We start from the raw sequence: 27,446 nt of genomic DNA, 5'->3' as shown, positions 1-27,446 counted from the left end.
CATGCCCTACCCCACTATATGAACACCTGAGCAAGACAAGACATCCAAGTTACTCCCACTCCGAATTGAATTTTTAAGAAGCTGAATAAAGATAAAAGTACAATATGTAGATGATTTAGATGGTGTGAAGCTCATTAAAAATATGCAAGTTGACATTTTTATTTAAGTATATTAATGTACAGATGTCTAGGTCAGTTATAAGTTTAAAACGTCCTGAAAATGAAAAGTAATTTCTCATGCCTATCTCAAGAACTTTGGATGTCATGGCTCCATCTCCACTGCAGGTAGCTCTTCTGTTACCATATCAAATTTTCCCAGAGTCATGTTTTCCAGTCTTTCTTTTCCAGGGTCATCTATTTAGTCCATATTCTACGGTAAGAAAGGAAGATAGCCAGAATCAGTCTTATTTCATAAAATAGGACAGTATTGATGGCACAGTCACACAGAAACATTCTTAGGACCATCCTTCCATCTCATACTTAACTTTTCTTTTTTTTTCTTTTTTTTTTTTTTTTTTGGTTTTTGGGCCACACCCAGCGGTGCTCAGGGGTTACTCCTGGCTGTCTGCTCAGAAATAGCTCCTGGCAGGCACGGGGGACCATATGGGACACTGGGATTCGAACCAACCACCTTAGGTCCTGGATCGGCTGCTTGCAAGGCAAATGCCGCTGTGCTATCTCTCTGGGCCCTTAACTTTTCATAGAATGGGTACAACTGTGAAAAATGAGTTTTCAAGGTGCTCATATATTCACTTCTACCAAATTACTTATTGTGCTAGAGGCATCTTCATGGAACGAATGAACCAAAACTCAGTGGTAAGTCATGAGTTCAGCTGATATCTTACCAGCAGGTTGTAGGTGAAACCTGTATAGTTGCTTTATCAACAATTAGGTCCTTCCAAGCAAAATTAATTCTCAATTTGACATTTACATTCATTCTCCTTTTTAAAAATGTTTAGGGAACAGAGAACTAGCACAGCAGGCAGGGTGCTTGCCTTCCATGTAGTCAACCAGGGTTTGATCCCCTGTGCCACTTAAGGTCCCTGAGCCCCTCCAGGAGTGATCCTGAGTGCAGATCCAGAAGTAAACCTGGTGCACAGCTGGATATGTCCTGGAGAAATGGCTCAAAAGCCTTTGCAAGCAGAAGGTTCAGATTTGATCCCTAGCATTTCATGGTTCCTGAGAGCTACTAGGAGTGACCCCTCCCACCATAGCTGTCAGTGTAGCTTAAATACCCCTTCAATTTTTGTTTTGTTTTTTTGTCTAAGCTAAGGCATAGCAATAAATATTAAGACTAATTATCTAAAAAAAATTGATCTCAGGCTGGAGCAATAGCACAGCAATTAAGGCGTTTGTTTGCCTTGCACATGACAAACAGGATGGACCCAGGTTCAAATCCCAGCATCCCATATGGTCCCCCGAGTCTGCCAGGAGCAACTTGAGCTCAGAGCCAGGAGTAACTCCTGAGTACCACTGGATGTGACCCCAAAACAAACGAACAAAAATTGATCTCAAGCACTGTTTACATTTCCAAATCTACAAATGAGATATTTACTTCATTCATTATTGGGTCTAATGGTTCGTCAGGTCTTGGCAGCATTATGATGAGCATAATATTTAATATCCTGGTTGTAAGAGAAAGATTTTCTGGAAAAATATGTAGATTTTTGTTCATTTTTACTTTTCATTTTAGTCTCTCTCTACATCATCTTCAACAAGCACATTTAAAAAAGTTTTAGTTACACGTTTTTTTTGTGACGGTGAAGTTGAAACAGACTTAGGAGGCTCAACATGAGTCCCTCCTACTACTCTTTCTTTGTTCACACTACACTGCTATGTGTTCACACAATGCTGTTTCTTGTCCACATTATGCTGCCACCACTCATCCACACAATATAAGTCCACATCTACAGGATACAATTATGGTTCTATAAATAATGTTAAATAAGCTTCACTGGCCCTCTAGTATAATGTAAGTCTGAAAAATAAAACTGATAGGGCCAGAGAGAGTACAGCAGATAGGCTGCATGCATTGCAATTGGTTAACCTAAGTTTGATCTCTGGCATATACCTTTGTGCACCACCTGAAGTAATTCCTGAGCAGAGCCAGGAGTAAGTCCTGAGCATTGCCAAGTGTGGTCCTAAATCAAAAAATAAAACTTAAGAGTTTGAAAGGACACCTGCCTCAGAATTTTCTGTGACAATAAAACCAAGCCTCTCAACTTGAGTGGAGAGAGTCTATGACAACCTTCCTTCTGGTTTGATTATCAGAAGCAAGGGAAGGAAGGAGCCTTGCAGAGAGCTCCATGGGACAGACCAACCTGGAAATAGGCACAAGTAGGTGGAGACCCAGAGGATTCAGTGATGTGCCCAGGTTTGACATTGCTCTTACATTTCTGAGTAAGTTCCTCACACATGAACGCAGGTTCTGATTAATAAAGTTCACTGTTGTGCAGAAGACATCCCGAAGCAAAGACGGTGAGTGACTGACCACCTTTTTGGCTAACAGCATAGTCAGCGTCAGCATGATCTTCTCCTGCTCCATGTCTTTAGGGTAAGTTTGAAGAATGGCTTTGATTGCATTTGTCAGACATTTCCTTTTCTCCTGCACAGGGACAGAGAACCCAGGTTACTAATACTCTTCCCTCTTAAAGTAGAAGCTCTCCAGTGGTGAGTGTAAAGAAACAGGATTTCATTCAGACACAAGTTTTATAAATAGCTAAAAAAAGGGGGGAATCTGAAGATAATTCACATGATTTACTTGCTGAAGGTCCAGGTTTGATCTCCAGAACCCTAAGTTTTCCCAAGAACCCCCTGGAGTATCCCAAGTACTAAAGGTACGAGTACTTTTTAGTCAGATACTAAAAAGAAAACAAACACCTAAGGAGAGGTTGGAAGAGAGAATGACAATTAAATGCAGCAACAGAGTAGAAGGGGAAGACAGATGATATCAGACCCCTGGGGTGCTCATTACCTAGACATATGCACTGAGCATCATTGCTTCTGATCCACAATGATGCAGCTACAGAAGCCAATGTTTGGGTGATAGGTGTAAGAATAGTATATATGGGGCCAGGAGAGATAGCACAGCGGCGTTTGCCTTGCAAGCAGCCGATCCAGGTCCAAAGGTGGTTGGTTCGAATGAAATAATTAGCGATGGGGCTGGATGGCGATGGATGGAGGCCTTTGTGCTTAGGCCCCAGCCACGTGGCTTCATACCCATCCAGCTGGCGAATTCCAGGCCCAGGTAATCGGCGTAATCAAGACTCACTCACATGCAGGCATTAGGAAGCATCATCTTTATTCATGCCCTGACCACCACAGGTGTGTGGCCTATCTCATAACCTTTCAAGCGTGCAGCCATTTTAGGCTTGCCCTGCTGAGCGCATCATAGGCAAAATACTAGGTTTATAGAAGGTTCCATCCATTTTGGATGGGCCCTCAAGTTGTTTATTTACACAGGGAGGGTCTCTGCCTTAAACATTTTGTTTTGGTTTGTGACTTAAGCTCCCATCTATAAATAGTCGACATCAATTTCAGACATCTTATGGACTTCAGACAGGATTAAAAATTTGGACTAAGTTCAGATACCTATTGATCATCATTGCAGTGGCTCCCCACTGTGCAGAGGGTGTATGAGCCTCTTCTTCTGAAATAAAGGCCTAGTTCAATGCCCTCAAAGATGGGCTTTCTGGTCTACCTAAACTTGAATGAAAATGGAGCTGGAGATATAGCATGAAGGTGAGGCGTTGGCCTTTCATGCAGAAGGTCATTGGTTCAAATGCCGGTATCTGCCAGGAGCGATTTCTGAACGTGGAGTCAGGAGTAACTCCTGAGCACTGCCAGGTGTGACCCAAAAACCAACAACAACAACAACAAATAAAGAAAAGGTGCTTCTCCTTGCCTGCTACACAACCTTTCTGGTGTCTCTTCGAAAGATCTATGTACGTCTTAGATTTATCTTGTCAGGAGCTTGTAGTTGATTCCTTGATACATGTTTCTGGTTTTAGACACCCTGTGCTTAGGTTAGAAGTTTTTCTTTACATTTTCCTGTGATGCGCTTATGCAAACAGCCGCTCTTTTATTAGTGACTAATTTTTCTTTTAATAATTGTAGACAATATTGTTTGTTTACTAAAAACAAAAGGGGGAATTGTTGTGTATGTAAATATTTTGGGGGATTACTATGTTGCTCACCCTAATCTGATTAGGTGATTGTGCCCTACCCTAGGGTGTGACCTGGCATTCTGCCCCCACCCTAGGGTAGGACCTGATTCTGCTTCCACCATTGGTTGGTATCTGATCCCACCATTGGGTGGGACCTGACTCTGGACTATAAGAGCAAGGGTCTGTGGAAATATTTGCTTTATTCGAATGGACAAAACTGAAGTCCAAAGACTCAGATTCAGTTCCAGCCAGCAAAAAGCCCTCGCCTTCCACAGACCCTTGCTCTTATAGTCCAGAGTCAGGTCCCACCCAATGGTGGGATCAGATACCAACCAATGGTGGAAGCAGAATCAGGTCCTACCCTAGGGTGGGGGCAGAATGCCAGGTCACACCCTAGGGTAGGGCACAGATTAGGGTGAGCAACATAGTAATCCCCCAAAATATTTACATACACAACATCCCATATGGTCCCCGTGCCTGCCAGGAACTATTTCTGAGCAGACAGCCAGGAGTAACCCCTGAGCACCGCCAGGTGTGGCCCAAAAACCAAAAAAAAAAAAAAAAAAAAAGAATAGTATATATGCTTATTAGGAAATCTCTACAACTAAAATCTACATTACAAACCACTGTTTATTTTTGCTTTGAGGCATATCTGGTCGTGCTCAGGGCTTACTCCTGGCAGGCTCAAGAGCCCATTTGGGGTGCAAGGTCGGCTGCATGTAAGGCAAGTAATATCATTCTGGCTCTTCAATAAGTCAGTAGTTATAACTAAAATGACTAGAAGCAAGTCATATCATGCTTTTAAAGCAATTAGAATCAATAACTAGTTAGGGGCTGCAAAGTAATACAATGAGTTCAATCCCTGGCATCCCACATGGTCCTGTGAACACAGCCAGGAATGATTCCTGACTGTAGAGCCAGGAGTAGCCTCTAGGCATTGCCAAGTGTGGCTCAAAAACAAAAAACTCAAGAACCTGTTAACTAATCAAAATGTTTAAAACTGAGATAAAAAAGATAGCATTAGCGGCAGGGCATTTGCCTTGCATGCTGCCAACCCGGGATGAACCCGGATTCGATTCCCAGCATCCCATATGGTCCTCTGAGGCTACCAGGAGTGATTTCTGCATGCAGAGCCAGGAGTAACCCCTGAGCCCTGCCGGGTGTGACCCAAAAACAAAAAAAAAACAAACAAAGAAACCCCTCACACTTCCCAAGTAACACTGCACAAGCACTTGTGGGTATCCAACTTACTTCCTCGGACAGGTTCCCGTTCAGAAACTGTGCCACAAGGTCTTGCACCAGTGCTGGGTGGATTTCACGGTCCAAGCTGTCCCCGATTTGCGCAAGCTGCCTGGCAATGTCTTGAATGATTTCTTCTTGATGCTCAGAATCTGAATGATCAACCAGCAAAGAAAAACCGATTGACACCGTGGCAGGGTGTCAACCCACAAACCTCCCTTGTAACTAGAGCTCATGGTGATTTGTTTTTAAAAGTTATTTTTAAGGGGCCGGAGAGATAGCAATGGAGGTAAGGCATTTGCCTTGCATGCACAAGGACGGTGATTCAAATCCGATTCAAATCCCGGCATCCCATGTGGTTCCCTGAGCCTGCCAGGAGCAATTTCTGAGCATGGAGCCAGGAGTAACCCCTGAGTGCTGCCGGGTGTGCCCCCCCCACAAAAAAAAAGAAGAAAAAAAAAAAGAAAGAAAGACAAGGATTCCATTTTGAAGCAAATCCAACTGGTGCTTCTGCAGCAGACTACAGCTGTCCTGGCTGAACATCTGTTCCCTCCTAGGTGGACTCCTGGGGCAGGCCTGGAATAGCAGCTGTTCAGGAGTTGTACTAAGGATGGAGTCGGTAAAGGAAGTAAAAGAATGGCAGGGATGGGGGCAGAAAACATCTCTCCCTGAGCAGACAACCTCTGCCCACAAAAAAGCCATGTGCCTGCACCTGTGCCTCTGGACATTCTAGGGGTAACCTGGTAATAAGTCTTTTTTTTTTCCTCTCTGGTAATAGTCTTTATGGCTCCCCTGTAATAGGTGCCAGCTAGGAAGCTATGGGCACAAGAGCACTGCAGTCGGACCCAGGAGAACTCTCTCTACTATCTGTTACCAGGCCACTATTATCCCCTGCCTCCTTACTGCAAACCCATGCCTCCTCCACAAATCTTGTCCCAGCAACTCGCCCCTCTCTTCTTGCTACAATGGCTGACACCCCCAACAAATTCCTGTAGGGCTAGCTAAATGCCACTGACCAAGATTAACACATACCACAGAGGATGGAGCAATAGCACAGCAGTAGGGTGTTTGCTTTGCAAGCATCGGACCTGGTTCAATTCCTGGCATCCCATATGGTCTCCTGAGCCTGCCAGGGGCGATTTCTTTCTTTTTTTTTTTTTTTTTTTTTTTTTTTTTTTTTTTTTTTTTTTTATCTTTTCTTTTTTTTTTTTTTTTTTTTTTTTTTTTCTTTCTTTTTCTTTTTTTTTTTTTTTTTTTTTTTTTTTCTTTTCTTTTCTTTTCTTTTCTTTTTTCTTTTCTTTTCTTTTCTTTCCTTTCCCTTCCTCCCTCCCTCCCTCCCTCCCTTCTTTCCTTTGTTTCTTTGTTCACACCAGGAGGCACTAGGGGTTACTCCTGGCTCTTCACTCAGAATCACTCATGGAATGACAGGATTCAAACCACCATCTGTTCTGGATTGGCTGCAAGGCAAACACCTTACCGCAGTGCTATTTCTCCAGTCCCACGGGGCAATTTCTTTTTTTAGGGGGGTGGGCTGGGTTTTGGGTCACACCAGGCAGGTATAACTCCTAGCTCTACACTCAGAAATCACAGCTGGCAGGCTCAGGTGACCATATGGAATGCTGGGATTTGAACCACCATCCTTCTGCATGCAAGGCGAATGCCCTACCTCCATGCTATCTCTCTGGCCCCATTCCAAGGGCGATTTCTGAGCATAGAGCCAGAAGGAACCCCTGAGTACCACAGGGTTGACTCAAAAACCAAAAAAATAAAAATAAATCTCAAACTTACTGTAGTCTACACTATCGCTCCTGCCCACATCTTTCCATTTTCAGCAACTCATCACGTTTGTCGCATGGCAGATACAACTTTCATTCCTACCACTGCCACCAGCGCCACTATATGGTATTCTCTACCCCTCCCATCGGGTGACGACAGCCTACCTCAACACTCTCATCCTCTCTCCATGTCACCTCCAGCAAGATGTTTAGGTGAAAGAGTAAAAGCACAAAGGGGGCTTGGAGGGAGGGTGCTTAAATGTTGTGTGCCAGGTTCTTCATTTGTCTGAGTTTGCCCAGGACACATGCAGTATGACGTGCCTTCACTGCACAAAACCCTCTGCATCTTCCTCTGAATAAATGAGGACAAGAGCTGAACTCAAATCCCCTTGCACCTTTCCCTCAAAGTTTTACACAAATTGGTCTCTTCATGCTATTTTCACTACAGTGAAAATATCCCGCTTTAAAGAGCGTTTGAAGGAGTGGGGCATGAGATGCCCAGCAATAGTAGCCATGCAACAGAAACCATGCAGCTTTTCCCAGGTCTCCCTTCTCTCTATGTCCTTCAGCCTGGAAATGGGCCTTGCTCATTTCCTACCTGGGCTTTTCCACTTGTGAAGCTGGATCCATCTGGGCGAAGGAATTCACCAACCAAGGAAGCCAGACCTCTAACTTTACCTCTACCTTACCCTTTGCCTCTAAATGTTGTCAGGGACTCACATTATCTTGCAGGATCTGCAAATCAGATTCTGCTGGAGCAGAAGAGAAGTGAATGGCCCCACACTGCAATCAGGCTGTGCTGCTCAGGGTGATGGATGGGGTAATAAAGTTGAGTAGCCCAGGGACTGGAGCAATAGCACAGCGGGTAGGGCATTTGCCTTGAATGCAGACCCAGGTGTGATCCCCAGTATCCCATATATTCCCCTGAGCCTGCCAAGAAGGATTCTGAGTGCAGAGCCAAGATATCCCTGAGTGCTGCCAGGTGTGGCCCAAAAACAAACAAACAAAAAAACAAGAAAAAAGAAAAGTTGAGTAGCCCTGAACAGAGGATCTGGCTTTCTGCAGCAAAGACAGTCCAGCACATCCCTACCTACCCCCAGCCTTCTTGAAACACTATTAGATCTGATTCCAGCTTAGGTCTTGACAGAAGACATGATCACTGAATTCAGAGAAAAAGTCTCTGAAACATCTTGACTAGTGGGACCCCCCTGCCAAGCCTATCCTCACAACTTAAGTCGGCTGGAGGTACAAATGCGGACCAGTGACACTCCATCCTGGAGATATGCAATATTCCTTCCCTTTACTTCACAGTGCCCCATGCTGGAGTGGCCCCAGTTTTGTTTGTTTTTTTGTTTTTGGGGGGCCACACCCAGTAGTGCTCAGAGCTTACTCCTAACTCTGTGCTCAGGAATCATTCTTGGAAGGCTTGAGGGATCATATGGGAAGCCAGAAATCGAACCCGGGTTGGCCACATGCAGGGCCAACATTGTACTGCTGAACGATGGCTCCAACCCCATCCCAGCTCTTCCAGTGCCAATTTCCATTAGTCTCTTCTCTCTCTGGAGAAGCCCACACAATGATTGGCTTGACTGTTGATCTCTCAATGGGCCTCCAGAGGGCAGAGCAGTCTCATGGATCAACATGTCTTGCTTAATCCAGTCCTAGGGCTTCAAGGGCAGCAATTCTAAGTAGGATACACTAAAACATGCTGGCAGCTGGTGCAGGGCCTAAGGCCTGTGCATTGTGGGAAAAGTCTTCATGGAATTTGCAGATGTGCTCCTGGGCCGAACCTGGGTGAGACTAACAGTCCCCATTCCCAGTCTCGCTCTCAGCCTTCAGCTCAGGATTCTGAGTGGCTGTGAAGGTGGCATGGGTGACAACAGAGTCACACACAAGGTTGGGAGACATCACAGTGTGTGGGAAATGACACTGGAGCCACCTGACACCAGCCCTACTCATGTGTGCCGTCTTTTAACTTAGATCTCACCACACCTCAACTGCCCTAGTCTTAGGAATAATCACATCATAATATGGGGAAATGAAATGAAAGTATAAGGTACCAACAACTGAATCCAAAGAAGCAGGGAAATTGTAGTACTAAATAAGCAGAAAACCAGTGACAGGGATGGGAAGAGATGGAACCTCTATCATCAGGAGCCCTCATGAGTTTACCTGCCTCGTCTGCAAGCACGCGACTGCTGAAGTTGCCATCTATCTGCAGCTCTTGGTGCAGATGCCCCAGGGGAGCAAGCTCGGGCAGCTCGCACTGTAGCACCTCCAACTCTTTATGGAAATTATGATTCGAACAGTTTTGAAGGAAACCAAACAAGAGCAAGTTTGTGATGTGCTCATCCTGAAGGCCGGAACCGTTGTGAATCTACAACAAAGGCAGGTGAGAGATGGGAGAGGGCACTAAAGGTTCAAAATAGCTTTGTGTGTGGTATTTGTTTTTGGTTCACAACCAGTGAACAAAATAGCTTTGTGTGTGGTATTTGTTTTTGGTTCACAACCAGTGAACAAAATAGCTTTGTGTGTGGTATTTGTTTTTGGTTCACAACCAGTGAACAAACCAGAGTTTACTCCTGGGTCTATGTTCTATGTAGCACTAGGGATCAAACCCAGGTCAGCCATGTCCAACAAAAAAACACAGTAGCAAAAATTTAGAAAAAAGAAAAACAGGGGCTGGAGAGATAGCATGGAGGTAAGGTGAAAGATTTTTGAGCGTGGAGCCAGGAGTAACCCCTGAGCATTGCCGGTGTGACCCAAAAACAAAAACAAAAAAAAAAAAAAAGAGAGAGAGAGAATTAGAGTTATTAAATGGTCTTAAATTTGAAAATCTCCTTGCCCTTCTACTTAGCAAGCCAGCGTTAGATGTGGGGTTGGGCCTGGGGATTGGTGGAAGAAGTTAGGGAACCAAGGGAAGTTTTTGTTTTCCTTTTTACTGTCAATGTGAGGTAGCATTGTTTGTGCACCTCTTTGGAGCACTGTTAGGTGGGGCCCATGCTAGGTCCACGCTGCAGGTGCCCACAAAGAGGCAAACTTTGGTTCTGCACTCCCCAAAGTCTGACCTGAGAGTCCATTGTGAGGGCCATCAGTGAAGATCCACTTTGTTCACAGTGCTGGCAGCCTGGAAGAGGAAAAACACGCTGAGTAGATAATGCTCCCAGATACTTTCTTCAGGACCCCACCGGAAAGGCTCGGATATACTGGCCAGGGTAGGGACTCAGAGATACACCAGCACTGGCAGAACTACTGGACCCAACTAACAAGCACACCTCCTAGTTCTCCTCCTTGCCTGGCCTGGTGTTTGGGTGACCACCTCTAAGATAAATTCAGTTTCTCTCATTGCATTTTTTTGGGGAAGTCTCACCCAGCAGAGCTCAGGGGTTACTCCTGGCTCTGTGCTCTGAAATCGCTCCTAGGAGGCATATGGGATGCTGGGATTCGAAACACCATCTATCCTGGATTGGCTTCATGCAAGGCAAACAAACACCCTACTGCTGGGCTATCTCTGCTGCCCCCCTCAATGCATTTTTTCTTTTTTCATTTGGTTTTTGGGTCACACCCGGCAGCGCTCAGGGGTTACTCCTGGCTCTATGCTCAGAAATCGCCACTGGCAGGCACGGGGGACCATATGGGATGCCGGGATTCAAACCACCGACCTTCTGCATGCAAGGCAAATGCCTTACCTCCATGCTATCTCTCCGGCACCTCAATGCATATTTTCTTTTTTTTCTTTTGATTTTTGGGCCACACCCGGCATTGCTCAGGGGTTACTCCTGGCTGTCTGCTCAGAAATAGCTCCTGGCAGGCACGGGGTACCATATGGGACACTGGGATTCGAACCAACCACCTTTGGTCTTGGATCGGCTGCTTGCAAGGCAAACGGCTGCTGCGCTATCTCTCCGGGCCCTCAATGCATATTTTCTAAGGCACTGAGAACTCCTCAAGGTCAACCCTCCCAACTCTTAGGATCCCAGGCCAAAAGGCAAGCTAGATAATTTAAAACTAATTATTTCCTTAGTTCCTTATCATAATCAGTATTTCTGGGCAAATAAGAAATGAACTGCAGGGACTGGAGAGATTGCATGGAGATAAGGCATTTGCCTTGCCTGCGGAAGGTCGTTGGTTAGAATCCTGGCATCCCAGATGGTCCCCTGAGCCTGCCAGGAGCGATTTCTGAGCGTAGAGCCAGGAGAAACCCCTGAGCACTGCTGAGTGTGACCCAAAAACCAAAAAAAAAAAAAAAAAAAGAAAGAAAGAAAGAAAGAAAGAAACGAACTGCAAAAGGGCAAAGGTAACTTTTGAGAGTATTAGAATTGTTTCTTATCTTGGCTATAATAGATGCTAAAAAATTGATCAATTTTGCACTTATTATCTGCAGTTTATTATTAACTGTCAACTGAGACTAAAGTATTTTAGGAGAAATGTAAACTTTTTTTTTTTGTTTGTTTTTGGGCCACACCCGGCATTGCTCAGGGGTTACTCCTGGCTGTCTGCTCAGAAATAGCTCCTGGCAGGCACGGGGGACCATATGGGACACCGGGATTCGAACCAACCACCTTTGGTCCTGGATCGGCTGCTTGCAAGGCAAACACCGCTGTGCTATTTCTCCAGGCCTAAAATGTAAATATTTTATATCATCTTATAAAATGGTAGCTAATTACTAAAGGAAAATACAGTAAGTACTGTAAAAATTAGCTACCTACAGTATACCAAAATTTACCTATGAAATTGAAAGATTTGCTAATGAATAAGTTATGAAAGCAAATTACTACTTTCCTAAACTTGAGATGGTTTGCTGGGAGATGTTGAACCCCTTGTTGGTGATCTGAGAGTCCAGAAATATCTCCCAAAATGGGAGACTATATCCCATTCTTCCATCCCCCCTCCTGGGGGAAGCCTAAGTGACAATTCTTCACCGCAAATAATCCAGACGGATACAAAGGTTGGGGGACAAAAGTTGGTGAAGCGAGTCTTTAACAGTTCTGATGCCAACTCCAAAACAACAACTGAGCCAGCCATCAGTTCTGCCAAAAAAAAGTTTTTCTTCGCCTCGCCCACAAGCTCTTTATTCTTTCCTTAATCGCTCCCACCTGGAAGATCCAGGTGGGACGACAGGCAAAAACAATCTTAGGAAAATACACTACAATGGTTAAAGAAAATGTTCATTTTAATTTTTTTTTTTTTTTTGCTTTTTGGGCCACACAGCATCCTGGTGATGCTCAGGAGTTACTCCTGGCTTTGTGCTCAGAAATCGCCCCTGGCTTGAGGGATCATAAGGGACGCTGGGGGATCATCTAGCTGTCCATCCTAGTTAAGCACACACAAGGCAAATGCCCTACCACCTGCGCCACCACTCCGGCCCCAGATTTGGATTTGTTTGTTTTTATTTTTTGGCCACACCTGGTGACACTCAGGGGTTAGTCCTGGCTATGCACTCAGAAATAGCTCCTGGCTTGGGGGACCATATGGGATGCCAGGGGCTTGAACCGCGGTCCGTCCTAGGCTAGCGTGCACAAGACAGATAGATGCCTTATGACCTACGCCACCGCTCCAGCCCCCTGATTTGGATTTTTTTAATTAAAAAACAAAACAACACCCTCCAAACAAGTGGAAGCAGAGATAAAAAGATGGGACTTGAGGCCAGAGAGATAGCATGGAGGTAAGGCATTTGCCTTGCATGCAGAAGGACAGTGGTTCGAATCCCGGCATCCCATATGGTCCCCCGAGCCTGCCAGGAGTGATTTCTGAGCGTAAAGCCAGGAGTAATCCCTGAGCGCTGCCGGGTGTGACCCAAAAATTCAAAACAAAACAAAAAAACAAAAAAGATGGGACTATATTAAGCTGAGTTTCTTCACCTCAAAGGAAATAGTGCCTAGGATACAAAAGCCACCCACAGAATGGGAGAAACTATTCACCCAATACCCATCAGACAAGGGGCTAATATTGAAACTATACAAGGTACTGATAAAACTTAATAAGAAAAAAAGTATAGCTCCATCAAAAAATGGGGAGAAGAAATGAATAGACACTTCCTCAAAAGACACATGAAAAAATTCTCCACATCACTAATCATCAGGGAGATACAAATCAAAACAACGAGGTACCATCTCATGCCACAGAGACTGCATACATCACAAGGAACAAGAACAATAAATGCTGGCGGGGATGTGGAGAGAAAGGAACTCTCAGTCACTGCTGGTGGGAAGGAATGCCATCTAGTCCAACCCTTATGGAAAACAATATGGAGATTCCTCATAAAACTGCAAATTGAGCTCCCATATGATCCAGCTATATGACTCCTAAGGTTATCCCATAGGAACACAAAAATGTAATACAAAAATCCCTTCCTCACACCTATATTCATTGCAGCGCTATTTACAATAGTCAGACTCTGGAAACAACCAAGATGCCTTTCAACAGATGACTAGCTAAAGAAACTGTGGTACATATGCACAATGGAATATTATGCAGCCGTCAGAAGAGATGAAGTCATGAAATTTTCGAATATGTAGATGTACATGGAATCTATTATGCTGAGTGAAAGACCCCATAAGCCAGAGGGAGAGAGATAGACACAGAATAGTCTCACTCATCTATGGTCTTTAAAAAAAATTAAAGACATTATTGTAATAGGCCGAGAGACAATAGAGTTAAGAGCTGAAAGGCCAGAAGGACAGGCTCACAATCTGAAGCTCACCACAAAGAGTGGTGAATGCTGTTAGGGAAATAACTACACGAACAACTAGCATGACAATGTTAAAGAACGAGAGAAGTAGAATACCTGTCTTAAATACAGGCAGGGGTGAGGGAGGAGAGAGGCACGGGTGGTGGTAATGTTGCACTGGTAAAGGGGGGTATTCTGTTTATGACTGAAACCCAACTACAATCATGCTTGCAATTATGGTGCTTAAATAAAGATTTTATAAAAGAAAAACAAAACAAAGGGACCAGTAAGTGTGGCTGGGTGTGGCCCAAAACAAAACAAACAGAAAACAACAGTATTGTAAACCAAGAATCTTTGTCTGTTTGTTTGTTTTTGTTTTTGCTCTATGTTTTTGTATCCTAGGCACTATTTCCTTTGAGGTGAAGAAGCTTCTCAGCTTAATACAGTCCCATCTTGGGCCCGGAGAGATAGCACAGTGGCATTTGCCTTGCAAGCAGCCAATCCAGGACCAAAGGTGGTTGGTTCGAATCCCAGTGTCCCATATGGTCCCCTGTGCCTGCCAGGAACTATTTCTGAGCAGACAGCCAGGAGTAACCCTTAAGCATCACCGGGTGTGGCCCAAAAACCAAAAACCAAAAAAAAAAAAAAAAAAAATATATATATATATATATATATATAGTCTCATCATTTTTGTTTTTTTTGGGGTCACACCCAGCAGCGCTCAGGGTTTACTCCTGGCTCTATGCTCAGAAATTGCTCCTGGCAGGCTCCGGAGACCATATGGGATTCCAAGATTCAAACCACTGTCCTTCTGCATGCAAGGCAAATGCCTTATCTCCATGCTATCTCTCCAGTCACTGTAAATCAGGAATTTTTTTTGGGGGGGGCCACATCTGTTTGATGGCTAAGAGCTCAGAAATTGCCCCTGGCTTGGGGGGACCATATGGGATGCCGGGGGATCAAACCGCGGTCCTTCCTTGGCTAGCGCTTGCAAGGCAGACACCTTACCTCTAGTGCCACCTCATCGGCCCCCAAAACCAGGAATCTTAACCAACTTTTAAAAATGACTCCTATGTTCATTGCAGAGTTATTCACAGTAGCCAGCTCTGGAAACAATCTAGGTACATGAGTAGTTAAAGGAACAGTAGTATCAAGGCAGGAACGACAGTACAGAGTAGAGTTGCTTTTGCTTGCCTTGAGAACTATCAACCTAAGTTTGATCCCCAGCACCCCATATGGTCCCCAAGCAGTTATCCCTGAACATAGAGCCAGGAGTTGTCCAACACTGCCCCCTCTCCAAAGAATCAGTGGTATAATAAACAATGGAATACCACACAACTGTAAGAAAAAAAGAAATCTGAAGGAGTAGAGAGGTTGAAGCACATGTCCTACATACAGCTGACCCCAATTCAATCCTTGAACATGGTCTCTAAGTACCACCAGGTATAATCCAGGAGGCCCCCTAGAACAGTGGTGATGACTCCGGTATCTCCAGTAGTAGAGCATCCAGGTCCTTGGGTCCTCGTACTCAACCACAGGCCTAGTAAGTCAAGATTCTCCAGTAAAGGCCCCTGGCCTCCTGACTTCTCATTGGGAACTCCCCACCCTGAATAAAAATAAAAACCTGGATGGAATTAGATGCTAAGTGACATCCAAAGGAGGTGGACAAATATAGAATATGTGGAATATAAAGAACATAAGGGAATTGAAAATGGACAATACTAACAGTCCCTGTAGTCAGCCTGCAGAACTCAACTTTTCAATTGATGTGGGGGGATGGAAGAGGACCTGGAAACATTGATGGAAGGATACTGACACTCTTGTGGGGCCTACAGTGCTGGACCACTGTATATTCATAATGTAAATCATGGTGCCTAAAAAACATACACGCACAACATACACACACATAAAATGAGCAATTGTGATATCCCACAGCTGCCACCATGGAACCAGAAGTGACCCCTGAGCGCTGCTGGATGTGATCCAAAAACCGAAAAAAAAAAAAAAAAGAAACAAACTCTTATCTACTAGGGATAAGAACTCATACATTTTACAATACAGGGGCACCACACCTCCCACCTTGAACATATGTCATGTGGACCCAACTTAGACTCCATGTGATTAGACAGCAACCATCCAAACCCGAATCCTAGATTTCAGACATAGAACTGACACAGTTCTCTGCAACAGCTCCAAGAACCAAACTCCTTCTGGGACATTCTTTTTTTTTTTTTTTTTTTGTGGTTTTTGGGTCACACCCGGCAGTGCTCAGGGGTTTTTCCTGGCTCCATGCTCAGAAATTGCTCCTGACATGCACGGGGGACCATATGGGACACCGGGATTCAAACCGATGACCTTCTGCATGAAAGGTAAATGCCTTACCTCCATGCTATCTCTCCGGCCCAAACTTTTTTTTTTTTCAGGCCACACCCATTTGATGCTCAGGGGTTACTCCTGGCTAAGCACTCAGAAATTGCCCCTGGCTTGGGGGGACCATATGGTACGCCGGGGGATCGAACTGTGGTCCTTCCTTGGCTAGCGCTTGCAAGGCAAACACTTTACCTCTAGCGCCACCTCGCTGGCCCCTGGGACATTCTTTGTCTTTTTTTCTTTTTTTTTTTTTTGGTGGGACATTTTTTTTTTTTTTTGGTTTTTCGGGCCACACCCATTTGATGCTCAGGGGTTACTCCTGGCTAAGCACTCAGAAATCGCCCCTGGCTTGGGGGGACCATATGGGACGCCGGGGGATCGAACTGTGGTCCTTCCTTGGCTAGCGCTTGCAAGGCAGATACCTTGCCTCTAGCGCCACCTCTCCAGCCCCATTTGGTGGGACATTCTTAATACTGCTCTGACACCAACATATGGCAGTTTTGATTTGACATCCTGACAATGAGGAAATGGCAATAACTTGATCTACGAGCAGGTTCTCTTACCTCACCACCTAACATTAAGGTAAAGTCAGAAGACATGTCATCCTTTGATCTGTGCAAAAGCCAAGATCGCTAACTACAGAAGACTACTGTGAGAGCCGTGACTGGGCAGAACTTATCCTGGGACCAATAAAAAAGTCCCTAGTTTAGCTTTGGCCAACGATCTGTACAACAACCAAGATCTAATTCCAGAGGTCTGACTGAGACAACTGCAACTGAGCAGGACTTCTGGAAACATAATGAAAGACTCTATCCTAGGCTTCATCCTAGGATCGGTGCAAAAACCAAGACCATCAACTACAGAAGACTGATTAAAACAATAGTGATGAAACAAAACTTCTAGAACCATGAAGAAAGACTCCATTCTAGGCTCCATCCTATGATGGTAGAGAAATCCTGTATCTCTTAGGCCAAGGGAATTCCCTTTCTAATCTTTTTGTGTGTGTGTGTGTGTGTGTGTGTGTGTGGTTTTTGGGTCACACTTGGCAGTGCTCAGGGGTTACTCCTGGCTCCATGCTCAGAAATTGCTCTATGCAGGCATGGGGGACCATATGGGATGCTGGGATTTGAACCAATGATCTTCTGCATGAAAGTCAAATGCCTTACTCCATGCTATCTCTCCGGCCTCACCCCTTTCTAATCTTACCAATATTTACTGTGCCTATGCAAAAAGAAAAAGCACAATTAATTTTTTTTGGTTTTGTTATTATTATTGTTTGTTTGTTTTTTGCTTTGTTTTCTTTTTATTTCAGGACTGTGGTTATTGTGTGGTTGTTGTCTTTATTGCTGTGGTTCTTTTCAGGCTGTTTGTTTGATTTCTTTTTTGTTGTATTGTTTATTGTTGTTATGTTTTTCTTCGTTTTTCCCTTTTGTCTCTTAAATTGAAATTTATAGCTTCGGGGCCGGGTAGGTGGCGCTGGAGGTAAGGTGTCTGCCTTGCAAGCGCTAGCATAGGACGGACCGCGGTTCGATCCCCCGGCGTCCCATATGGTCCCCCCAAGCCAGGGGCGATTTCTGAGCACATAGCCAGGAGTAACCCCTGAGCGTCAAACGGGTGTGGCCCAAAAACCAAAAAAAAAAAAAAAAAAAAAGAAATTTATAGCTTCTAGAAGGACTCATCCTGTTTTTTACTTGTTTGCTTTTTGCCCCATTTTATTTATTTTTTCTTTCCTTCAAAGAGAACCACATAATTTGAACCATCTTGTTCCGCCTCACAAATTGAGGGGGAAATAATGGAGGGTACCAAGACCAAACAGGTATGTACCAAGACCAAACATTGAGTAGAAATAAAAAATTATAGTACTTAAATACCAAATCTAAACGACAACAGAATTGAAACCCAATCTACAACAAGCTAGACACAGAGGGGACCACTTATACAGCAGCCCGGGGGAGCATAGAGGGGGATATGGGATGCATGCTGGGAACAGGGGTGGAGGGAGAACAGCATTGGTGGTGGGAATGCCCCTGATTCAATGTCACTATGTACCTAAAATATTACTCTGAAAGATCTGTAATCCACTTTGGTCAAAATAAAATTATATATATTAAAAAAACACAAATGGCCCAACTGCTTCACAACTAATCTCGGATGAGACCCCAAACTAATGGAAGTTACAGGTACACCAGGTTTTGGCATGAAAACTCTGGGGCATGGGGAAGGCCCAAGAATCAGCCTAGTTATACAGGTCCTGGAACTTCTGCAGTGCATGATTGCATATGCAGCTAAGCAACACCTCCAAGTTCCAAAATACTGACAGCTCAGAAGAAGCACAGTAAACTAGATAGGAAAGTAGCATAAAAGCTGACTAAGTTGGGCCAGAGCAGTGGCACAAGCGGTAGGGTGTTTGCCTTGCATGCACTGACCTAGGATGAACCGTGGTTCGATCCCCCAGCGTCCCATATGGTCCCCCAAGCCAGGAGTGATTTCTGGGCACAAGGCCAGGAGTAACCCCTGAGTGTCACTGGGTGTGGACCCCCCCAAAAAAGTTAAGTTCATTAAGCAAAAACAATTAAGGGAAAAAAACCTACAAAGTTCATTAAGCAAAAAGACAGCACAACTAGCAACAAACCCAGCTCAGTAAATTCTCAATGACTTTAATATTGCTACTGTGAGATATAACAATTTTTACAAGCTTTCTTTTACTGGACTATTTTTATTTATTTATTTATTTATTTTTTGGTTTTTGGGCCACACCTGGTAACGCTCAGGGGTTACTCCTGGCTATGAGCTCAGAAGTCGCTCCTGGCTTGGGGGACCATATGGGACGTTGGGGGATCAAACCGCAATCTGTTCTAGGCTAGCGCTGGCAAGGCAGACACCTTACCTCTAGCGCTACCGTGCCCGGCCCCGACTGGACTATTTTTTAATAATTCCATTTATCATTTTGTTGTGACAAGCAATATAAAATAATTTTGTGCCTGCCAAGTTAGCAATCTTGGGGAAGGGGTGGAAAACTTGGAATATCACACTGGTAGTAGGATTGGGATTGGAATATTGAATGTCCATAACAACTGTATTATAAACAGCTTTGTAATCCATGGTGTTTAAATAAAGTTTAAAAATAAATAACATGGGGCCGGAGAGATAGCATGGAGGTAAGGCATTTGCCTTGTGTGCAGAAGGTCATTGGTTTGAATCCCGGCATCCCATATGGTCCCCGAGCCTGTCAGGAGCGATTTCTGAGCATAGAGCCAGGCGTAATCCCTGAGCACTGCTGGTGTGACCCAAAAACCAAATAAATAAATAAATAAATAAAATGGCATGAGGAGGCCAGGATACAGTCCAGTAATAAAATAAATGAATAAAATAAATGCTCTTCAAGATGGATTCCTGTTGGATTCCTGGCACTAGATACCACACTTCCCTAAAACCTGCACATATATACAAAATTTGAATTAGGTTTTAAGGAAGATATACAGATGAGATATTAACATATGAAAAACTATTACCCAATACAAAAATACTCATCAGATCACTTCATGTCCACTATGATGGCTAAAAGGCAAATAAGTCTGGTAAAGATGTGGAGAAATTCAAGTCCTTATATATGAATGATAGGAATGTGAGATGTGGCTACTCAGGGAACAGTTTGCTGTGCTGAGGATGCAGCATATACCTTTGTGTCTGTCCCCAGTACCACATACAAAAAAAAAAAAAAAAAAAGATTGGGGTCTGGAGAAATAGTACAGCAAGTGGGGCCAGAGAGATAGCACAGCGGTAGGGTGTTTTTTATTTTCCTTGCACGTGGCCAACCCAGGATGGACCTGGGTTCAAATTCCGGCATCCCATATGGTCCCCCAAGCCAGGAGCAATTTTTTTTTTTTGGTTTTTGGGTCACACCCGGCAATGCTCAGGGGTTACTCCTGGCTCTGTGCTCCGAAATTGCTCCTGGTAGGCTCAGGGGACCATATAGGATGCCAGGATTCAAACCACTGTCCATCACAGGTCGGCTGTTAAAAGGCTACTGCCCTACCACTATGCTATCTCTCCGGCTGTAGGAGCAATTTCTGACTGCAGAGCCAGGAGTATCCCCTGAGCGCAGCTGGGTGTGACCCAAAACAAACAAACCAACCAACCAAATAAAAATAAATAAATAAAAGAGTACAGCAAGTACCATATTTTCCGGCGTATAAGACTACCTCTGAGGGGCCGGAGAGATAGCATGGAGGTAAGGCATTTGCCTTTCATGCAGAAGGTCATCGGTTCGAATCCCTGCGTCCCATAAGGTCCCCTGTGCCTGCCAGGAGCAATTTCTGAGCATGGAGCCAGGAATAACCCCTGAGCACTGCCGGGTGGACCCAAAAACCAAAAAAAAAAAAAAAAAGACTACCTCTGAAACAAAAAAAGTCAACCGAAAATCGGGGGCCGTCTTATACGCAGAGTATATCCCAAAAAATGTTTCAATATACCGCTAAACGAAACAAAAAAAAATCAGGCCGCAGAGTTTCCAAATCTCTTTCTTGGGGGCTCCCAAACAGTACTCAGGAGATCTGGGGGCCACTTCTGGCAAGACCCAGCTAACTGTGTTGGTGGTTCAGTGCTAGGGTCCGAGGATGGGGTGTTGTTTGGTTCATGTAGTGGGGGAGATTAACTGAGCCATCAGGGAATTGCCAGAAAAGGTGCCTATGATAAGGGACCAATGACTGCAAGGCTGCTCGGATCACCTCTCTAACTCGGCCAATCCAAGCAGGCTTTTTTTTTGTTGTTGTTGTTTTTTGTTTTTTTGGTTTTTGGGTCACACCCGGCGTTGCTCAGGGTTTCTCCTGGCTGTCAGCTCAGAAATAGCTCCTGGCAGGCACGAGGGACCATATGGGACATCGGGATTTGAACCAACCACCTTTGGTCCTGGATCGGCTGCTTGCAAGGCAAACGCCGCTATGCTATCTCTCCGGGCCCCCAAGCAGGCTTTTTATGCATGCAAATTAGACAATGTTCTGGACCCGAATCTACACTGTAAAAAGCCTGCTGATTGGCCAGAGTCAGAGAGGAAGTCCAGGGCCCGGAGAGATAGCCTTGCAAGCAGCAGATCCAGGACCAAAAGGTGGTTGGTTCGAATCCCGATGTCCCATATGGTCCCCCGTGCCTGCCAGGAGCTATTTCTGAGCAGACAGCCAGGAGTAAGCCCTGAGCACCGCCGGGTGTGGCCCAAAAACAAAACAAAAACAAAAATAAAAACAGAGAGGAAGTCCATTACAGTATAACCTTTGAACCTTTGCTTGTTGGGATTGGCTCACTGTGGTACATACAGTTGCAGCACAGGAACATTCTGTCTGATACAGCGAATATAGGCCTAAACTTATGTTTTAACTGCAAAATTAGGGGGTCGTCTTATATGCCAGAAAATACGGTAAGGCATTTTCTTTGCACACTGCTGGTTTGGATTTGATTCCCAGCACCCCATATGGTCTCTTGAGCTCTGCTAGGAGCGATCCCTGAGGGCAAAGCGAGGAGTAAAGGAGCAAGGTCTGAACATAGCAGGTATTGCCTAAAACCCAAAAGAATTAAAAATAAAAAAATAAGGGGCTGGAGCACAGCAGTAGGGAGTTTGCCTTACAAACCTTACATGTGGCTGACCTGGACGGACGCGGGTTAAGTTCCCGGTATCCCATATGGTCCTCCGAGCCTGCCAGAGGTGATTTCTGAGCACAGAGTGAGGAGTAACCTCTGAACACCACTGGGTGTGGCCCAAAAACCAGAAAAAGGAAAGAAAAAAGACAGTGGAAACAACCTGAGAACTGTTAATAAGAAGGAAACATGCCACTTGAGTGGGGCAGGGAATAGGAGAGGGAGTGGGCAACATCTATGAAGAAATGTTCAACCCCGAGGAGGAAGTGGTGCTGAAAGGAGGTAAAGTGTTATGTATGAAGCCTTATCAGCTTCAAACAGCTTGTAAATCAGTACAATAATTTTTTTTAAAAAAAACTGCCCCTCAGGGCCCGGAGAGACAGCATTTGCCTTGCAATCAGCCGATCCAGGACCAAAGGTGGTTGGTTCCAATCCTGGTGTCCCATATGGTCCCCTGTGCCTGCCAGGAGCTATTTCTGAGCAGACAGCCAGGAGTAACCCCTGAGCACTGCCAGGTGTGGCCCAAAAAAAACAAAACAAAACAAAACAAACAAACAAAAAAAAAACTGCCCCTCTGCCTAGGACTTATGCAAAAACCAAGATCTCTAATTACAGAAAAATGATTCTGAAATCCACGACTGAGCAGAATTTTTCCTGAGACCATAAAGGGTTTGACAACTAACAAGCCCGGGGACTATAGTCAGTCTCATGACAGTATGTTTCAAGGGTAGAGACACCCTGTAACTCTTAGGCCAAGGAAATTTTCTTTCTAATTTCCCACGTTTACTGTGGGTGGGCAGGAGGGTGGGGGGAAGGAGGTTGGTCCCAGAAGGGAGGGAGGGAGGGAGGGAGGGAGGGAGGGAGGGAGGGAGGGAAGAAGGAAGGAAGGAAGGAAGGAAGGAAGGGAGGAAGGAAGGAAGGGAGGAAGGAAGGAAGGAAGGAAGGAAGGAAGGAAGGAAGGAAGGAAGGAAGGAAGGAAGGAAGGAAGGAAGGAAGGAAGGATCAGAGTCTCACTCAGCATAATAGATTCCATTACATCCATGTATAGGAAAATTTCATGACTTCATGTCTCCTGATAGCTGCATAATATTCCATTGTGTATACGTACACACCAAGCAGCGCTCAGGTGTATGAGCTCTACGCTCAGAAATCACTCCTAGGATGCCAGGATTCGAACCACCGTCCTCCTGCATGCAAGGCAAACACCCTACCTCCATGCTATCTCTCTGACCCCTGTACCATGGTTTCTTTAGCCATTCATCTATTGAAGGGCATCTTGGTTGTTTCCAGAGTCTGGCTATTGTAAATAGTGCTGCAATAAATATAGGTGTGCAGAAGGCATTTTTTGTATTGTGTTTTTGTGATATAGCTGGATCACATAGGAGTTCAATTTCCAGTTTTTTGAGGAATCTTCATATTGTTTTCCATAAAGGCTGGATTAGATGGCATTCCCACCAGCAATGAATGAGAGTTCCTTTCTCCCCACATTCGAACTAATTGTTTTTGTTCTTTGTGGTGTGGCGTGAGATGGTACCTCATAGTTGTTTTCATCTGCATCTCCCCGATGATTAGTGATTTGGAACATTTTTTTTTTTCATGTGTCTTTTGGCTATTTGTATTTCTTCTTTGAGGAAGTGTCTGTTCATTTCTTCTTCCCATATTCTGATGGAGTTAGATGCTTTTTTTCTTGTTAAGTTCGGTCAATACCTTTGATATTATCTTTGATATTTGTATTGGGTGAATAGTTTCTCCCATTCTGTGGTGGTCTTTGTATCCTAGTTACTCTTTCCTTCTTGATATAGTCCCATCTGTTTATCTCTGCTTCCACTTGTTTGGAGAGTGCTATTTCCTCCTTGAAGATGCCTTTAGTCTCAATGTCATGGAGTGTTTTACCTACGTGTTGTTCTATATACCTTATCATTTCATGTCTGATAGCAAGATTTCTAATCCACTTGGATTTTACCATTGTGCATGGTGTTAGCTGGAGGTCTGAGTCCAGGCCATGTTGATTAATGCTGTGTACTTTGGCACACAGGAAACATTTTGAACTTTTGCCACTGCTCTGCTCTGTGAGGCTGTTGTGAACCACCCCACCCAAAACAGCTCCCGAGGGAACCACAGCAGAGAATATCTATTGTGAGCATGTCAGCAGAGGTAGGCTGTCTCTTCCCACGAAGGGCAAAGCCAGAGGAGCACTGCCGCTCCGCTTCAGGACTGTGCACATCTTCCAGCCAATGAACCTCAGCACAACACGTAGAAAACACCCAAGTACAAGCATGAAAATGGGGGAAACAACGCAGGTCAACACTGGGTATAGAAAATGAAAACAGCAGCTCTGATGACCCAAAAAGTGCCAACTACTTATTTAGCCTCTCAGATACGGAGTTTAGAGAAGAAATATGTAGGATGTTCATAGAACTCAAAGAAAGCATGGATTGAGCTGAATGAACCACAAATAAGAATCAAGAGGATATGGAAACAGAAATCAGAAAACTCCAAACTGAAATAACAGGACTGGAGAATGTGGTAGGTGAAGTGAAAACCTCACTGGAAAGCCTCTCTAACAGAGTAACAGCAGCTGAGGACCAAATGAGTGAGCTGGAAGATGAGATGCATAATAACTCCATACAACAAAAGATTGGAAAGAGCCTTAAAGCAAATGATCAGACAATGGGAAAATATCCAAAGAATGTGAACAGATGAAAATAGAAGTCTTTGATAAACTCAACAGAAACAACATAAGAATCATTGGAGTCCTAGAGACCCAGGATGAAAATCCCAGTTAGAATCAACAGTCAAGGACATCAGTGTAGAGAAACTTCTACTAGAGCTAAAGACTGCATGCAACCAAATTCTGCATGCCTGAAGCTTATCAGCTAAAAGAGACCCAAAGAAAAGAATCCCAAGACACATCCTTCCTAGTCACAATGATGAATCCTACAGATAGTGATAGAATACTGAAAGCAGCAAGATCAAAAAAGGAAATTATGTACAAAGGAGCATCCTTAAGATTTATAGCAGACGTAAGGCATCTGTCTTGTAAGTGCTAGCCTAGGACAGACGAGGTTAGATCACCCAGCATCCCACATGGTCCCTCCAAGCTAGGAGAAATTCCTGAGGGCATAGCCAGGAGTAACCCCAGATTGTCAAATGGATGTGGCCCCAAAAACAAAACAAAACAAAACAAGATTTATAGCAGACCTGTCACTAAATAACCCTCAAGGCCAGAAGGCAGTGCTGAATATAGTGACAAAACTCAATGAATTGAATGCTTCGCCTAGAATACTGCACCCAGCCAGACTCACTTTCAGGTTGAAGGAAGTATATATAGCTTCATGGATAAACAACTGCTCAGTAACTTTACAGACTCAAACCAGCCTTATAAGAAAAACTGAGGGGCCGAAGTGATAGCACAGTGGTAAGGCGTTTGCCTTGTACGCGCCCAACACAGGATGGACCCTGGTTTGAGTTCCGGCATCCCATATGATCCCCTGTGCCTGCCAAGAGCAACTTCTGAGTGCTGGGTGTGACCCCAACCCCCAATAAAAACTGAAAGGTCTACTTTAAGACAAGACAGACCAAGAGATACACCAAAGCCCTACTTAAAGATAACACTAAATCCCACGGCAATTATCTCTCTCAATGTCAATGGACTAAATGCACCAGTGACAAACACGCAGCTGACCTAAGAGAGACTACAGGGTTTGATCCCCTGGAGTCCCATATGGTCCCCCAAGCCAGGAGTGATTTCTGAGCGAATAGCCAGGAGTAACCCTTGAGCATCACCAGGTATGGCCCAAAACCCAAAACAACAACAATAACAACAACAACAAATAGCTAAATCCAGAGGCCGAAGAGATCACACAGCGGTAGGTTGCCTTGCATGCAGCTGATCCAGGAGGGATGGTGGTTCCAATCCTAGCATCCCATATGGTCCCTGTGTCTGCCTAGAGCAATTTCTGAGCACAGAGCGCCGTGAGGTGTGACCCAAAAAATAAAAACAAAAACAAAAAGCTGAATCCAACATTTTGCTGCCTACAAGAAACACATCTGAATAGTCAGAACAAACTCAAAATCAAAGATTGGAGGATAATCATCCAAGCAAATAATGTCTGTGTGGGAGGAGGGAGATGGGGAGCATTGGTGGTGGAAATGTTGCACTGGTGAAGAGTGGGGTGTTCTTTTTTATAACTGAAACCCAACTACAAACATGTTTGTAATCATAGTGCTTAAAGATATTATTAAAAATAAAACAAGCCCAGGTCCTTTGTCTCCTCATGCATGTTAAAATCTTGCATTTTCTTCAAGAAGAGTGTACCCTGCCCCAGCGACCTCTGCACTTCCCCAGTGCAGTTTCTTTTCTTTCTATCAGAAAAGCTCTAACCCATCCTACCAAATGTCCCGCAGCTCTCTGCTCCTAACAAAACCAAAGCCGGCCTCCCAGTTTGTCACAATAGCTAAGTTTCTATGTCTAATCTCAAACAGCTCTCAACATGTTTGTCCAGCACAACACAGATAACCAGGATGTAGATACCTGCCTTTAAGGCCCCAGCTATATAAAGTAGAACAAAAGATGTCCAGTAAACATAATGCCTGCACATTTTCCCGAGACACCTCTTCTGCATTGGTCCTCGATGGCAGTTCTTCCCCTTTCCAGCAGTGTTTCATTAGAGTTCCTGCACCCAACTTCTAAAGTCAGAGCATTTTCTCACCACCTGCATTCATGATTTCCTCTCACCAGCCTGTCTTCCAGGAACTCAGATGATTCCTGTGACTCCCATGGGCCTGGCTCTGGATCTCCCGCAGCAGCAAGCACAGAGCAGGCCAGGAGATCCCTCCCAATCTCAGAACCTGCCACAGGAGACAAACTGTGGAAAAAGCCAGTAGGGCCACAGCCTCTTCCTCTGTTCCCAAGGCAACACTGACTGGGTTACCAGCAAGCGGGTAAGACCTGCAAGAAAAGTCTGGACTCAGGCCAGACATGAAGAGGAGCAGGGGTCTGTGCTGAGTCTCTGTAACGCGTCTCACGCATTCCCAGAGGCCCTGTCCGAACCCACACTGGTCAGCCTGCAAACCCATCATCCATCCTCTCCCTCCCGACACCACTGCAGTGGCTTGAATGAATGAACCACTAAATCCATAGCAGCCATGCACATAGCAGCAACCCAAACTTCACCAAGGACCCCTAGGACCCCTCTAGCTTCTTCCTATCTGCACCCCAGTGCCCTCAGAGCACACCCCCCCAAACCGAAGCCCAAGATCTGGGCTACATTCGGGTGTAGGCCCCACATCTCAACAGGTCCCCGACGGAACTCCTCCGGCCCTCCAGCCGGCTCCTCCCTCTCGGCGGCTCCACTCGGCACCGTCCTCACCCACAGCCGTTTCTGGGGCGCGGAGCCCGGCGAGGGGCTCCCCACCGGGGCGGCCTCCCGACACCCAGAACACCTACCTGGCCGCGCAGCGCCGCCCCACCCGGGCCCGGCCAGGCCGACACTCACGTGGAGCCGGACAAAGCCTCGGCGGGCTCGCGGCCTCCCGCCGCACTCCGGGGCCGCCCCAAGTCCGGAGGCCGCGGGGGCCGCACTCTCGCGCCCACCCT

At 45.1% G+C, this 27,446-nt stretch overlaps 2 protein-coding genes across 2 annotated transcripts in view; one reads left to right on the top strand and one right to left on the bottom strand.

Annotated features, from left to right (window-relative positions):
• BCL2L13 (BCL2 like 13) overlaps positions 1-27,446 on the top strand; it is a 1,170,396-nt gene that overhangs the window by 61,066 nt on the left and 1,081,884 nt on the right. The window lies entirely within an intron of this gene.
• Positions 135-27,392, bottom strand: BID (BH3 interacting domain death agonist). The gene is made up of 6 exons (XM_049783658.1): positions 27,346-27,392; positions 10,248-10,306; positions 9,352-9,556; positions 5,417-5,556; positions 2,392-2,604; positions 135-369 (listed from the first exon to the last, which is right to left on the bottom strand). The coding sequence occupies exons 2-6, from the start codon at positions 10,269-10,271 to the stop codon at positions 358-360; spliced, it is 594 nt and encodes a 197-aa protein (XP_049639615.1). The 5' UTR covers positions 10,272-10,306; positions 27,346-27,392; the 3' UTR covers positions 135-357.

The sequence above is a fragment of the Suncus etruscus genome, chromosome 11 (assembly GCF_024139225.1).
Source record: "Suncus etruscus isolate mSunEtr1 chromosome 11, mSunEtr1.pri.cur, whole genome shotgun sequence".
NCBI lineage: Eukaryota > Metazoa > Chordata > Mammalia > Eulipotyphla > Soricidae > Suncus > Suncus etruscus.
Note: the sequence above shows the minus strand (reverse complement) of the source record. Positions and strands in the feature narration are given on the sequence as shown.

Bases quoted from the DNA above. Each gene is read 5' to 3' on its own strand.
- BID (XM_049783658.1), bottom strand. From the start codon at position 10,271: ATGGCCCTCACAATGGACTCTCAG. The intron at 5,557-9,351 runs GTAAACTCATGA...TTGATCATTCAG, and splicing joins CGTGCTTGCAGACGAGGCAG to ATTCTGAGCATCAAGAAGAA. The intron at 2,605-5,416 runs GTAAGTTGGATA...GTCCCTGTGCAG, and splicing joins ACGGGAACCTGTCCGAGGAA to GAGAAAAGGAAATGTCTGAC.